General features: G+C 36.8%; 1 protein-coding gene and 1 pseudogene across 1 annotated transcript; one reads left to right on the plus strand and one right to left on the minus strand.

Annotated features, from left to right (window-relative positions):
• Positions 1 to 719: 719 nt before the first annotated feature.
• On the minus strand, positions 720 to 1,664 carry LOC142172444 (uncharacterized). The gene is made up of 3 exons (XM_075236058.1): positions 1,563 to 1,664; positions 1,109 to 1,271; positions 720 to 1,009 (listed from the first exon to the last, which is right to left on the minus strand). Exons 1-3 carry the CDS (start codon positions 1,662 to 1,664, stop codon positions 720 to 722), a joined length of 555 nt encoding a protein of 184 aa, XP_075092159.1.
• A 7,747-nt stretch (positions 1,665 to 9,411) lies between these two features.
• On the plus strand, positions 9,412 to 15,903 carry LOC107802990 (thylakoid lumenal 16.5 kDa protein, chloroplastic-like; annotated as a pseudogene).
• Positions 15,904 to 16,420: the final 517 nt, after the last annotated feature.

Here is a 16,420-nt window from a genome sequence, read left to right on the forward strand (position 1 = left end):
AGTCTTCCACTTCTTCTTCAGACCGTCATCTACAATCCTTGCACCTTCTCGAATTTTGTCATTTTTCTACTCCTCCACAATCTCCACCTATCTTTCAATCAACTCATCCTTTTGTGTTGCCCTGGAATTCTCCAATACGTGCCCACTCCTCAAAGACACTGCATTTATTGTCTCTTTTAGATTTCTTTCCGTATCAGCAGGGAGAGTTCCTCGAACCCTCTTAGACAATAGATTAGCTAGTTGCCCCACCTATCTTTCCAAGTTTTGAATGGCCATGTCATGTTCTCTGATAGTTGTGCCATGGGTTTCAAGCCTCTCATCTGTCTTCATAATGAAGGCCTTTATCAGATATTCCATGTTAGACTGATTAGACTAGGGAGGATGAAATTGCTGCCTCTGTTTATTTTGAAAACCTGAAGCTCACTGTCCCTAGGGTCTAGAGTTATTTTGCTTCCATGCATTTACACTACCACCTGGTGAACTCCAAGAGAAACCTGGGTGCCTCTACCCCATGGAGTTAAATTGTTGCCACTTTGGTAATTTCCTTTGTCAAAGCTCCCCACAACATTTACATATTTCAAATGAAACTTGACACTCATGTGTAGGGTGTCCCATTCCACAAAAGTCACATGCTGCTTGCGGCTTACTATGTACCTTGGCCAATGTTAACTTTCTTATCTCTCTGGCTATGGTGTCTAGTTGCACTGATGTGTTACAGTCTATATGGTAAACCCCAGATGATTTCTTCTATCATTACTCTCAGCATGCAATTGGTTAGCATCTTTAGAGGGCTCATCTAAAATTGCAACAATCTCATCTGGAGTCTTCTTCATTAAAGGACCTCCAACTGCAGTACTCAGAGTTCGTCGTGAGTAAGGTGTCAGTCCATCCCAAAAGTCTTGGAGTTGCATCCACAATTCAATTCCATTATGCTGGCACTTTCTCACTATCTCCTTGAATATTTCCCAAGCCTCGAGTGTCCTTCTGGAAGAAGCTGTGAATTTCCCTTCTGAATTTCATTGTTTTTTTTTTGCAGCTGGGAAGTATTTATCAAGAAACGTTTTAGTCATATCTTCTCATGTCTTGTTAGACCTCGTTGGTAAGCTACGACGCCAGTGCTTCGCGTCATCCTTCAGTGAAAAGGGGAATGCCTTTAAGTAGACTGCACCTCTTGACACTCCATTGTACTGGAAGGTGTTCATAATTTCCTCAAAATCCATCAAGTGAGTGTTAGGATCTTCATTCACCTTCCCTCTGAAGATGAAGTTGTTCTGGATGATTTGAAGCAAGTCATGCTTCAACTCAAAATTATTCGCTACTACAGGTGGAGGTCTGATACTAGACAGTCTCTGATTATAGACTATTCTGGCATAATCACCCAATGCTCTACCATGCTTGAGTACCGCATTCTCGAATTGGTCTTCAACCAAGGGTCTGTTTAGATTGAGTCTTCGACTCTCATCATCTTTGACAGTCTACTCAGCAACTCTATGGGCTTCCTCAGTAGCTGCCCGTGCGACTACTTCCTGTTATGTTGCTTGTTGTGCAGCCAAATCAACTACCAGCTCACCATTTTTATCCATGTTCTCTTGGGTTGAAGATTTCCCCAAGAATTTTTCGGTGAGTTCTTTCTCTTTTCTCAGTTGTTGTAGGTGTTTTTCCATCTCAGATTTGTAGGGTGTCACTTCCTTTGAAGAAGAACAAGTCATACACCAGTGAAGTCAATTTGTTGTCTGCATACGGAAGAGAAAGTCCATGAAGAATAAAATAAAATAAAATAGGTTCCTGAATTAGCACCAAAAACTATTTTGAACTTTGTTGATTACCAATCCCTGGGAGCGCAAAACACAACACAAAAGTTAATGCTCGCTAAACAAAAATAGTATAGTAAAATTATGGTCTCCAGAGGTATTGGATTTGAACAATGCTCTAGTAATTCCTGATTTAAATGCTATCCAGGATGATCAAAAGTTGATTGGAATGATTACGAACTACGATTTACTACCAAAGTAAAGCAATTGACAATTAACGGCAAAGAACTAGAGATTAGTAGAGTTGGTCTCTTATCAATGTGAGAAAAAAAGTTTTTGATAGGATAGGTGCAAGATAGCAATTTGGGATTTAACTCTCGTTTAATTCACTCTGATGTTTTAAGGATTCTCATGAATTCACCCGATGATTAGTTCAAACGTATAGTCAAGATTTCTCTCTCGGTTAAATCTTAACTGTACGACGTGAACTAATATAAGCACTATGAAAATATGTAAGCATGCGTTAATGGATTAATCTTTAGGAAAAAGTTGCTCGAATATTCTGCTAACTTGATTTAATCAACAATTCAACAAACTCTTTCGATTACTTAAGAGAATCACTGAATTAAATCAAACAAAATAATGCAAAGATAATTACCAAAATATTCATCTTTCGATTAAATAAATCAATGAATAAAGTTGAAACAATTCAAAGATCCATAAACGAATGCAAGCAAAGAACTAAAGTTAAAATCCACAAATATTTATCAAAATACCATATTTGTCAAATCATCACAAATATAATGAAAGAGTAATAAAGCATCAATCTAACATTACAATCCAGACTCCCGTATTGAATTGATGGAAAGATGATGAAATTTTGTGTCTTTTAGCCTCCAATGCTCTCCCAAAGTTTCCAAGGTCAAAAGTCCATTCAAAAATATATTTTTGGTGCATTTATACCATGTAAAAGTGGGCCCAGACGAAACTACCCTTTCCAAACTGAAACTAAAAAATACTCTGAAAAATTTGTACAGGCGGGTCGCGCCATGCGGGGCGCTAGTGGGAAAGTTCAGAGAGCAGATTCTAACAGGGCAGCAGCAATTTACATTGTCGCGCTGCCCCATGCACCTCCTCATGCGGTGCGACAGTAGACGTTTTACAAATTAATTAATTTTCTTAAATTTCAATATCCAGACTTCGCTCTCGACCCCCAAACGCGATCCCAGTTTAATCCCTTGGGCTTTTACTCAGACTTCAAAGCTCCAACTTGTTGGATTTAACTTTCGATTATCTTTTTAACTCGAAATCACTTCCTGCAAGGCATAAAATACATAATAAGTGCAATTCACTATCATTCAAGCTCAAACACAAGTAAAATACTGTAATTAGAGTGCAAATTATGACTAAAATAAAGGATTCTAGCCTACCATCAGAAGACGCTAAAGGCGAGGAGTCGTCGAAATACCACCAAGTGCTGAAATATTTTTAGGTACTGGAGAAGATGGATGCGATCAAGTCCACAACAAAAGAACTCGAGCAAGTGGCCTTATTCAAAGAATTTTGGAAAGGAGGTTTCATTTGGGAACAGGACTCAATCCCGAACTCAGGTTAGAATTTATAAATTTTCTTAAAGCCTACAGAGATTGCCTTGCGTGGTCGCACTCGGATATTAAAGGTATCCCATTAGAGGTGGTCGTGCACAAGCCAAGTCTGCATCTAAACTTTCCACCGGTAAGGCAAAAGAAACACCTGATAGTGGAGGTCAGAAACAGGTTTGTTAAAAAGAAGAGGTAACCCAATTACTTAACATTGGTTCAATCAAGGAGGTAAAATATCTAGAATAGTTAGCCAACATAGTTGTAGTGCCGAAAAAGAATAACAAGTTTAGAATGTGCGTAGATTATAAGGATTTAAATAAGGTGTGCCCTAAAGACTCGTTCCTATTGCCAAACATTGATCTAATGATTGTTGCTACGGCCGGACACAAGTTAATGAGTCTCCTTGATACGTACTCTGGATACAATCAAATCAAGATGAAATTAGGGGATCAGGAAAAAACTTCTTTCATAACAAACTTAGGCACATATTGCTATAATGTGATACCTTTTGGGCTTAAAAATGCCGGAGCCAGTTATTAGTGGCTCGTCAACAAAATGTTTGAAAATTAGATAGGCAAAACAATACAGGTGTATATTGATGACATGTTAGTCAAGTCATTGAATGCAAGAGATCATTTGAAACACCTCCAAGAGACTTTCGACATCCTAAGGAAGCATAACATAAAACTCAACCTAGAAAAATGTGTGTTCGAGGTTGGCTCCGGTAAGTTCATGGGGATCCTAGTCTCGCAAAGAGGGATCAAGGTAAATCCCAACAAAATCAAAAATATCGAGAACAGTCCGGACCAATTTTCAAATGTAAAGTAAGAACAGAGGCTGACCGGGATGTTGGCGACTTTGAGCTGATTCATCTCAAGATCTTCGGAAAAGTGTCACAACTTCTTTTTGCTACTAAAAAAGAAGAACGATTTCAAATGGACTCCGGAATGCCAACTGGCATTGAGAGACCTTAAATGGACCTATCCATCCCCTTGTTACTATCAAAACCGGGAGAAGGCGAGCAATTGCTAATATATCTAGCGGTCTCGGAAGTAGCGGTAAGTGCCATTCTTGTTCGAGAAGAAGAAGGTACGTAATATCCCGTTTAATATGTTAATAAGATATTTTCGGGAGCAGAAACCCGTTAACCATACCTGTAAAAGCTGGCATTAGCTCTCGTAGTTGCCTCTCGAAAGTTTAGGCCTTATTTTCAGTGCCACCCGATAGTCATTGTGAGAAAATTTCCCTTAAGAAATGTCCTTCACAATCCTTGGCTAAATGGGCAATCGAAATTAATGAGTTCGACATTGAGTACAAACTCATGACTGCAATCAAGTCACAAGTTTTGGCCAACTTTATGGTTGATTTCAATCCCAGATTAATGCCCTTGGCTACTAAAAAAGGAGTGTTGGTGTAAGGAATGACATCGGGAGTTTGGACCTTATTTACGGATGGAGCTTCCAATGTAAAGGGTCCGGTCTCGGGATATTTCTAGTCACGCCCTCAGGTGAAACCCTGAGGCATGACATTAAAACTGTTCTGTTAACTAACAACAAAGTCGAGTATGCGGCTTTGGTTGTAGGACTTGAACTGGCTCGGGGATTATGCTCCGAGCTCATTGAAGTGAAATGTGGCTCCCAGCTAGTATTAAACCAAGTGTATAGGATTTCGACACAAAGGAAGAACGCACGCAATAGTACTTGAATAAGGTTCAGGTGTTGCTTTCATGATTCAGGGAATGGTCAATAATACACATCCCAAGGGAAGAAAATGTGGAAGCAGATGCATTGGCTAATTTGGGATCATCCACAGAGATGAAAGGATCTCACTCCGATTTTGTCGTTCAGCTTCTACATTCGGTATTGGATATGGACAATTACTTCAAAGTCAATTCAACCAACTTAGTGTGGGATTGAAGGAATGAGTTCGTCGAGTACCTTCGGCATGGAAAATGACCTGAAGGCATCCTAGGCACCACGAATCAAAGTAGCTCGTTACTGCCTCGTAGATGGGCAGTTATACCGAAGATCATACCAAGGACCATAGGCCCGATGTCTGGAGGCCTCGGAGGCGGACTACGTAATGAGGGAAGTCCATGAAGGAATTTGCAGGAATCACTTTGGTGCAGATTCATTAGTTCTAAAGTTGATTAGGGTGGGTTACTACTGGCCTCAAATGGAACAGGACGAACAGACGTTCATTTAGAAGTGCGACAAATGTCAATGCCATGCATAATTGGTGCATCAACCAATAGAACTCTTGCATTTGGTGTTGTCCCTATGGCCATTCCTAAAATGGGGAATGGACATAGTAGGTCCTTTGCCACCGGGCCCCAAAAAGGTAAGATTTCTTTTAATTTTAACTCACTATTTCACTAAATAGGTTGAAGCAGGTCCTTATTAGAAGATCAGTGAGCATGAAGTGGTCGACTTCATATGGGACCACATAATCTACTAATCGGAATATCGAAGGAAATTGCTTGTGACAACGATCCACAATTCATATGTTCAAAAGTCACAAATTTTTGGAAGATTTGAAAAATAAGAGGATTATATCTTCACCGTACCATCCAAGTGCTAACGGACAAGTGGAATCAACAAATAAGGTGATTTTTCAGAACCTTAAAAAGAAGCTAGAAGCTACTAAAGGCATATGGCCCGAAGAGCTACTGAGTGTGCTATGGGCATACCTGACAGCGAAGAAATCTAGTACAGAAAAAATACCTTTCTCTCTCGTGTATGGCACGGAAGCTCTGATACTGGTGGAAGTAGAGGACCGACTTTGAGATTTTCTTGAACAAACGAAGAAGCAAACAATGAAGTGTTGCTAATAAGGGTGGACTTGCTCGATGAACATCGGGACTTGGCATACGTGAGGATGGTGGCTCAAAATCAAATGATGGAAAGATATTACTATCGTAGAGCCAATCTCCATTATTTTAAGGTAGGAGACTTGGTTTTGAGAAAGGTGACTCGGAGCACTCGGGCAGTCAATGCAGGAAAGCTAGGACCAACATGGGAAGGCCCTTACCGAGTTACATCTATCACGGGTAAAGGGTCGTACGAGTTGGAAAATCAAGATGGAGTCAAATTACCCAGCAATTGGAACGTGACTCACCTTAAAAGGTATTATTTCTGATGGATCCTACCCATACTGAAAGTATATGCTGCACTCATTTTCCCTTCGACCAGTTTTTGTCCCAGTCGGATTTTTCTAGCAAGGTTTTTAATGAGGTAGCAATTAAAAGCATACAAAAGGGAACGTCACCGGCAAAAGGAAAGACCTTATAGATATTAAAGCATTAAAGTTTTTCACATCGATGGCAGACGACTATGTGAATGGTTAAATAACCTTGGTTCGATAGCAAGCTTTGCCTTCCATCACTAAAACAAGGATTATTTAATCATTCACAAGTTGTTTCCATCGATGAAGTAAGACTTCCAATGTTCGAATACGCATGCTTCACATTCGAACACTAGGGGGATAGTATCCGATGCGGCACCAAGAGTGCCACGAAAATCGAGACTATGAGAATTAGGATCAATATTTCATCAGGACCGGGGACTGTATGATTAGCCCCAGAAAAAGAAGTTGTTCAAGTTAGCCACATGTATTGACAGTTTTATTTACTTTAGCAAAAGAATGCTTATGTTATTTTAAAGATAGAACGAATAAAATAAAGTCCTTTAATTTTTATATTACTTCTTGTCCAAATGATGAGTTAATTTTATCGTTTGAAAGTTAACAAAAACTTCAAATGCTTGTGCCGGAATGAACATGAGACGTCCTCTTTAAGAGCACCATAAATATAAGGGCCCTCTCTTATGAAACTCTCATAGTAAAGGATTGATTTCGGAAGAATTTATGCTCGAAATCCAAAGCTATCGTATGAAAACATACCCGAAGCTTTAATCAATTCAATGCAAAAGGAATATATTTGCATAACACTTAAGAATAAATTCTTTATTTATTTACCAATTTCCAAACTCGGTGAAGGATTTGGCACAATTACAAAGTACAAAAAAAGAAGAGAAAAAGAAGTTATGCATCATTGCCGCTGGAGCCTGAAAGGAGAGAGAAATCTACGTTTCCCCCGATAGAGGAAGATGGATCCACTACAGGTTCGGGGCCTTCATCTTCATCTTCTTCAATCTCCCCTTCGGTTCCCAAGTACTCAGAATTAGTACTCGAGGAGTTAGTTGCAGCAGGCCGAAAGGGAAGGTTTTCACGAGCAGTTAGCTCCAGTTCTCAGGCCTTGCGATACAATCACCAATATCGATGATGCACGCTTTGGCATTTTTCAAGGTTTTCCTCCTTATATGATATATAGCGTAAGTCATCTAAAAACGAGGGAATCCCCTTGGTCCTAGGTTTTCTTGGGGTCTATCAATTTCAGCCTGAAAGTCGTTCCTTTCGGATCTCATGGCGTTGAAGCAAGAATCAAGCTCAATAGTTGTAGACAAGTGGATCTGATTTTGCTCCATGATTCTCTTAAGCCTCTCTTCTATTTTGGCCCTTTTCTCCTCAGTAGCTCTGCAGCGACAAGTACAGTGTCATGAAGCTTGGCCTACTTAGCCTTAGCCTCTTGAAGCTTTTCATGTAGTTGAGCAGCTTCCTGTCTGTAGGCTATTTTATCTTGCTCGCTCTGATGCAACTGGGCCTCAAGCTCGCTCAATACAATAGCTTTTGGCTCCAACACCAGGAGACGCACAACAAGCTGGTTCTTTTCGGTCAAAAGATGATCCTACTCGGAAGCAAGTCCTTGCTTATAAAGAATCAACATTTGCAGGCCTTCAAAAGCAAAAAAGTTGGCCTATGAAAAAGAATATTAAAGTCAGGATTTCCATTACAGCATGTAGTAGAAAAGAAGGCATGAGAAAATTAGTATGATACCTGCATCGTGCTATGCATAGCATTATTCATTAAACAATCCCTAGAAAGAGAGCGCATTTTCTTCCACTCTTTCTCCGAAACCAATGACTTCAGATAGTTCACAAGCTCCACTAGCTTGGACAAAAGATGACACTATTTCGAAATCGAAAGAGTGGCATTTCTTCTCCCTTGAGGATCGGGGAAAGGGGTTGAATAATTTTGCCCTAAATTCCCGTGGTAGGGAGACCGAGGAGGAGAATCACCCCTTTCTTGCTCAGATGGTACCGATGGAGGAGATATATTTGTTGCCAATGGCGAATGAGCAACAGGTGTTGATGGGCGCGAACCCATAGCGTGGAAGGTGAAGAAGTACCAGTGGCAGGAGAAGTGTTAATTTTTATTGGCTCAGTGGCCGGAGGCAGAAGAGACATACGTAAATGGACCCAAGGTAAAGGGATACGTATAGACATACGTAAACCCCTCCTTGGAGAAGGTAACCCGCTTTATCATATCCGAGGAAATGATTTCAAGATTGGGACAGTTGCAGTCCTCCTTCACAGTTGGGATACTCAAAGGACGAATAGAGAAATGATACCTGCTAACTGGCCAAGTTTGTGAAGAGGCAGAAGAAGCCATTTTTTGAAAGTTGTTGGCGGTATTGAAATGATGTGGTATTATGGTACTAACTGTGGGAGGTTTAGAATCGGCTTCGACCTCCTTGTCTTTATTATTCTTTGGGCCTCCACTGAAGAGAAGACCAGTGTTTCCAAAGAAAACAGTGAAAGAAGTCATTACCAAGGTTAGTAAAACTTCTGCTGAGAGAGTTGAAGAAGATGGAAAAATTCCTAAGCAGATGCAATGAGAAAGAAAGGGTTTTGAAAGTTGTAAAAGTAAAAAAGTAAAAATATTGAGTAGCAAGAAAGTTATAGATGGAAAAAATCGTGGTTATGATTACCTCGAAAACTGGCAAAATTAATTGCCTAATCGTAGGGCAACACGTGTTCGGGGTATTAAATACGAGAAGACGTGCATCCTTTTGAGCTTCAGAGATTGTTCAGGAACTTTCCCGCCAAGAAGGAATCTTCATCAACTTCTCGGTAATACAAAGACATGTCACCGGAAAGTAAGGAGACTATCTGTATGGGGTAAAATTAAAATCTATTTATAACAAATGGCTTAATGGTAAAATGATACGTGGAACCGAAGATAGGCATAGGGATAGTCAGGGAATAACCAATTTCGACAATGAATGCGATCAAATATCGGATAAATCTCGAAAGGAGCGTAATCGGCAGGAGACAATCAATGGTTTGTCGGATAGCATTCATTGAGGAAATATTTACTAACATCAAATAAGTGACAATTGCAGAGAATATTTGCATTCATGGTATGCCGTTACGCGTTCATCAATGTCTCTTTTATTATCGTTTAAGAGGAGCTTGATTCTAGGAACTTGTTTCCCTAGGTAAAGCTACAAATAGCAGGCTCAGCAGCCATTGCGGAGACACAAAACGTTCTATACAAAAAGGCTATATTTTACTACTTTTTCTCTCAATAAAATAACTTTATTTGTACTTTATTGTTGTTCTCAGTTTTGTCCTCGAAGACATTACGTACGGAGTCAGGATTGTCATCTTCTTCAATTTCAATTGCCAAATCTCAATTTTAATTTTATTTCTTTATCATTTTTCTAATCAAATCAATTTGCTTGTCTATAAATCACTCAACAAATTTAATTGTACCATTTTGCGGGTAAACAATTTTAACTATGAATTTTGATACCAAATCAGTCCAAGTCCCCTCCGATCTTTCTTAAATTTTGTATATTGACTCATCTATATGTTTTCAATGAATTTCAACCATACCAATTAAAAAAGGTCCTTATTTGCTTCAATTGTTGGAATTTTATATATATCTTTTTGTATTTCATCATCTTATTTGCTACCTCATCCATGAAATTTATATTTTCGTCTTGCATCTAATGTTGTTGATCACGCTTAAAAATATGGAAGGAGATCTTTGCGTGTAATTCTTGGAGAAAAAGAACCTTATTATTTGGGTTTTCAATTTTTATATGTGCTTGGCTAGTTTTGGTAAGTATATAATTAATGGCTAGAGGTTGATAAGTTGGGACTTATTTAAGAATTTCTGTTTAGATTCCCAATTAGTTACCCATTCATAGGGGTGTTCATGGTTCGGTTTGGATCTGTTTTCCCCTAAAAAGAACCAAACCAAGTAAGTCGGTTTTTCAAATATTAGAACCAAACCAAACCAATTAAGTCAATTTTTTCTTGATTCGGTTTATGTCGGGTTTCAGTTTTTTCGGTTATTTGTCAGTTTTTTCTTAAATATAAGACATACATTACCAATCACATATTTCGGCGACCACATTTTCAACGTAACACTATCAAATCAATTGCCCTTTGAGAAACCTATTATTTACCAAGATATATTGATAATAATTAAATCAAATAGTGATGAATAATTTAAGGACTCAATTAAAAATATATTATTTTTAACATGAAATAGATTCTTACAATTAACAAAAGAAAACTACCAATCAAACTAGAATGTAAAGGTAAAGACATGTACTAAAAGTGCAATCGATTAACATTTACTATAAAAATTTTGAAACTTTGTATAAAATTATACATATATATATTATAGGTGTAATAATAAATTTAAAATAGCTACTCATATATTCGGTTTATTTCGATTTTTTATTTATTAAAACCAAAACCAAACCAAATTTGATCGGTTTTTAAATTTCAAAACCAAAACTAAACTAAACCAAACCAAAAAGTATCGATTTTTTTGGTCGGTTTGGTTTGGTTTTTGGTTTGGTTCAGGTTTTCGGATTTTTATGAACACCCCTACCCATTTAGGAATTAATTTTAACTTCTACTTATTCGGTCCAAATTTATTTCTCGGCTACTCATTCCTCTTTTTCCCTTGAATTTGTTTTACCTAGCATACCAAACAGTGCATTTTTCCTTTTCATTAAACTCCATAGCTTTGTCTTTGTGAAGAAGTATAAAACCATTCAATAATCCTATAATCTAGCTTTGCTCATGTTGTGGTGCATATTTGCCTTCACATTTGAAGTACATAATGTTAAAACATCCAACTTCATTTTGCAAGCTTACTTAGTAGCAATTATAATGTGATAATTCCAAACAATTTGTTCTCTCTACGGTAAGTAGCACGTGCGATTACTTAATATATTAAGTTTTTTATATTTGATTTTTGTGTGTATTTGAAGACCCACCATTATTGAGCTTGAAGCTCCTGGTCTAAAATGTTATTTTGAAGAACTGTTGTCTAATTTGAAGTGGGTATTATAAATATTGCTTATAGTGCCTTGCGTAAGCTTTCTGGATCTAAATTTTTCTGTATATTTGAAAACCCACCATTATTGGGTTTGAAGCTTTTGAATCTGAAATTTATTTTAAAGATTTTTGTTTGATTCGAAATGGGTGTTACAAAATATTACTTATTGTACCTTTGGAAAATTTATACTGAAATTTGATCGCATTTGAAGCTGATTTAAGGTGATTGAGATTGAATTTTCAGCTGAAAAATTAAAGAATAACATAGTTACCCAACACATACTATAGGATTATACTGCAACAATATATTGTAATAGTATACAATATAATATAATGGTATACTATAATATATGCAATATATAGCAACAATATGCTGTTATAGTATACACTATAGTATAATAGTATACTTCGACTATTATTTGTTGAATCATCTTGGTGTTATTGTGCAAAGCTAAATCATAGTTATAGTCCAGATTTAGTTGCTGATTATTGAAGAAAAAATTATTCGAAGCTTGGGTTTGGGAATTAAAAGCTTAATATAGTTGTTTGAAGTTTGAATTTGGATTGGTATTATTAAAATTTGCTGCAATTACTTATAAATTTTAGAAGCTAAAGTTTAAATTCATTCAAATTGATTTTAGTGGTTTTGGTGCCTTCTTGGGCGTGTTTCAACTTTAACAAGTTAAAATAGCACGGTCTAGTCAGTTTTCGGACTGGTCATTCAAAAATAGTCAGCGTTTGCCAAGTCATTGAAAAATAGCCACTATTTTGCTGCAACAGAGACCGGTCCAGCATAATATACTGGAGTTCGGTGCACCTGTGTATGAACTTCCAGCATATTATGTTGGACTGGTATACTTTGTTGGCTCCAGTATAATATACTGGAGACTGGAGCACTGGTGCTCCAAACTCCAGTATATTATGCTGGACCGGTATACTTGTACTGGAACTCCAGTATATTATGCTGGAGTATTTTTCCGGATTTTGAACAGTGTTTTCGTTCAGATTTATCTTTACATGAAAAGTGGCTAAATTCCGATTACTTTGAAAACTGTGACTATTTTTGAATGACCACTTGTTAATCTGGCTATTTTTTAATTTCTTCCCTTTAACTATGTAGTTGTCCCAGGGCCCCATTTGGCTGTTCAAAATAGGTTGCAACTTTCAGCTTTTAGCTTAAATAAGTAGTTATTATAATTATATAATGAGTAAAATTCTTATTGGGTTGATCAAGATAATTATTTTAATTTCTATACGTATTCCTAATTTTCTCCAAATTTCTTTGCACCTTTGGAGGACCTTTTTTAAATCATTGTTTCTATTTTAATCCCAATGATAGAAGTTTTGGAAAATAAGTCATGCCAAATTTTTGAAGCAGCTAGGCAGGATTTTCTTGATCATCAAAATTTTGAAGTATGTTGGGCAGAATTTTAAAGCACACAACAATCATAGTAATTGTCAGGATTTTGTCATACAATATTTGACTATCACCAGAATTCTAACCATAATACTGAAAAAATCTGATGATCCATCAAGATTTTGTGGTAAAATCCTGAGGATCACCACAATTATTGCGTGCTCTAAAGTTCTGCCCAGCGTGCTTCAAAATTCCAGCATGAGACTTTTTTTCTAAAATCTTTTGCTACCTAGGTCAAAAAATCAACTATTTGTGTCATTAAGCTAAATAATTTGAGTCTCTCGAAAAATAAAGTTTTATTTTCCTGAGCACATTATATATTGCGATTTGTGTAACAAAGAAGGTATACATTAATATAATAGACGATCCAAATTCCTAGGAATCTCTATTACCCTTTTCTAGAGAAGTATATAAGAACTATTTAGCTAGCGTTTGACCATAGATTCCCAAATTTGTTTTGAAAATTTTGATTTGGGTGAAGTTTGGTTTGAAGATGAAAATGTGTTTGGACATCCGTTTTCAAAACATATTTCCCAAATTTATTTTGGAAATATATGTATATTATTAGTGTTAGTAAATATTTTGGCCCAAAACCAGCTATTGAGCTGGTTTTGGGATTTGGAATTTTGCCAAAATGTAGGCAAAATTTATAACCAAATATATGTTTGCCAAATAAAATCCAAATTTATTTTGATAAAATCTAGGCCCTTAGAAGTTTGCCATTAGCCTCACTTCAAATTTGCTACTTTCGGTAGCTGGTCAAAAAGGTTGCTTTAATGCAAATGTTGTCATTTTAGAAGCTGAGGATGACGAGGAGTTGTTGGAAAAGGTGAAATAGGATAGAAAGAAGAGGCTTGATAGACAAGGAATTATCAACTCCTCTACTAAGGAGAAAGGCAGAATAGCCTCTTAGACACTTGTACTTGTGTCACTTTGTCATTCTGATCCCTATAATCTATAAAGTTTCATCCAGACACTTTAACTTGATGAAAATTTATATTTTAAACCCCTCTGACCGTTGACCAAGCACATGTGGCAACAAAATGGTTGAGCTGGACAATACGAGTATAGTTCACGCGGACAACGAGCATGAATATGATATTTTGAATAAGAAATAATTAAAATAAGAAGAAAAAAATCATTAAAATAAAGATAAAAAATAAATTAAAAAGATAAACATAAAATAAGTCAAAAAAGAAAAAAAAAACCGTACGCTTCTTCTTCAACAAACCCCGCACCCCTCCCTTTTTTCTCCATATACGCTTCTTCTCCGCTTCCGCCCTCCCAACCACCCCTGCCTCTTACCTTTTCGTTTGCTTTTCCTTCTATATTGCTTCTTCTTCTTCTTCTTCTTCTTCTTCTCCACTCTCCCCATCCCCCTTCAAAAAAAGAAAAATAACCCGATCCTTGAAGTTCCCTTAACCATCTTTGTTTACCCATGGTGTCATGAACAAGTCAAAAATATACTAAAAAGGGCAACGGGTATCAATATACTAAAGGGGCAGCGGGTATTAATTTTCAAGCTGGACGAAAAATGGTCCGCCGAACTTCTTCTCCGCCATCTAACGTCTTCAGCCATGGAAATGGACCACCGAACTTCTTCTCCCACTTTTCGATCTGGAAAAAAATTACCTCGGTTTTCTTTTTTTCTTTATTCATTTTAATTTTATTTTTATAATATAAAAAGTGAAGAATTGGAAGGGGAGTGGAGTGGAGGCAGAACAAGAGAGAATGAGATGGGCAGGAGGAAGAACACGAGGGGAGAGAGAGAAATCAACAAGTGAGGGGGTTAGGGGATTAATGTTTGAATTTTATTTTTATTTTTTGATTTTTGATTTTAATTATTTTTAATCTACCATGTGACATGGAATTTACACATTGTTATTTGACGTGGCAGTTAACGTGCAAGAGATTGTATTACACGCACTGCATCCTCTTGTCATAAGCGTTTATTATACACGATTTGAAGGAGTGTAATTGTTCAATTGGTAAATTATTAAATTTGGGGACCGACATGACAAAGTGGCACAAGTATAGTTGTCATTTAAGCTATTCTACCAAGGAAAAATGTAGCAAAAAGAACTTTTATTTTGTTTTCTTGATGAATTTGCCTCCTGATAATCAAAAAAATTAAAAGTTACTAGTTTATATAGGATTTTATGTTTATTCAAGATGGATTATGGATCACCTTTATTTCCTCCTTATAATTCACTAAAATTGGATCTATTTTTTTCTTTTTTGGTAATAGATTGACTAAAATACAACTCTACTTGGTTTTGTCATATGGGCATAATTCAAGAAAAATGTTTTGAGTTACAATTGAAACTAAGAGGTGGAATTGTGGACTTAGAATGTATGAAGAATTGTGACCCTACGTTGGAGTCCAAATTCTGATGTAGGATTCAAATCTCACAACTTGCACTTAGGATGACAACATAATTATCCATGTAAGAAGGTTCTTTGAACATATAAGCAGTGGGTGCACGTGTATTCATTATCTTAACTCAAACTGTTTATTTGTAAATAGAAACTTTGAGAATACTTTAAATTTGCATTTGTAAATTAGAGCTACATCCATTACATGAAATCCTTAATCCGTCTTTGTTAGGACTTACTTCAATTGTCTAGCAGTAAAAAAATAACAATAATGTCATGGCAGTAGTTGAACTTAAGCAAATTCAAATATTGAGGAGTACTTGAACACTTACTTTTACTATTCTTCTAACGTTCACCTCTTTAGGATGTCCCGAGGTTCTTGTTCGAAGTCATTTATGATATTTTAAGCAAATCAACTATTTTTCCTGCTCTGCTTGTCTTATGCAGTTACAATGAATGACATTGAAGGATCAAAAACAGCGTTTGTAGCATCAGCCAATGCATTTGAGAAATGGACAACCTAACCAGGTTTGGTTGAGCAACTCAAAGGGCTATGAAACTAAGGAAAAACCAACTCCTACATGTATCTAATATTAGAGTATTTGGTCCCAACAAATTTTCCATATCTTTTCACCTTTGATTTTCTTTAAACCAACTGTTGATAAGCTCAGGAAATAAGTGACTGGATTAATAATTAGTTTTGCCTTATACAATCTTTTAGGAAATAATTGCTACTGCATATTGAGGAGATATTTGTTTCAATTTCAAGAACACAAAAGAGGATCTTAGGAGAAACGATGTAAGAGCTCTGTGAAGGTGGTCTTGAAATATTGGACATTTTCTTTTCGCGGTTAGGTAAGCATGGTGTCAACACTTGAGGTTTCATTATTGCAACTTGTGCAAAAATTGCGCGGTTCGAAGCTCGATGAATAATATGTTTACCCCTTCACTCTTCTCAACTTGCATATCATGCCTTTGTTCACGACAGAGATCGAACTCGTAATGTATGCCTAACGCACACATCACCTACTGCACTCTTGGCAAATAAGGAAATCTTGATAGTCACTATCTTTA

Source organism: Nicotiana tabacum, chromosome 18, assembly GCF_000715075.1.
Source record: "Nicotiana tabacum cultivar K326 chromosome 18, ASM71507v2, whole genome shotgun sequence".
Classification (NCBI taxonomy): domain Eukaryota; kingdom Viridiplantae; phylum Streptophyta; class Magnoliopsida; order Solanales; family Solanaceae; genus Nicotiana; species Nicotiana tabacum.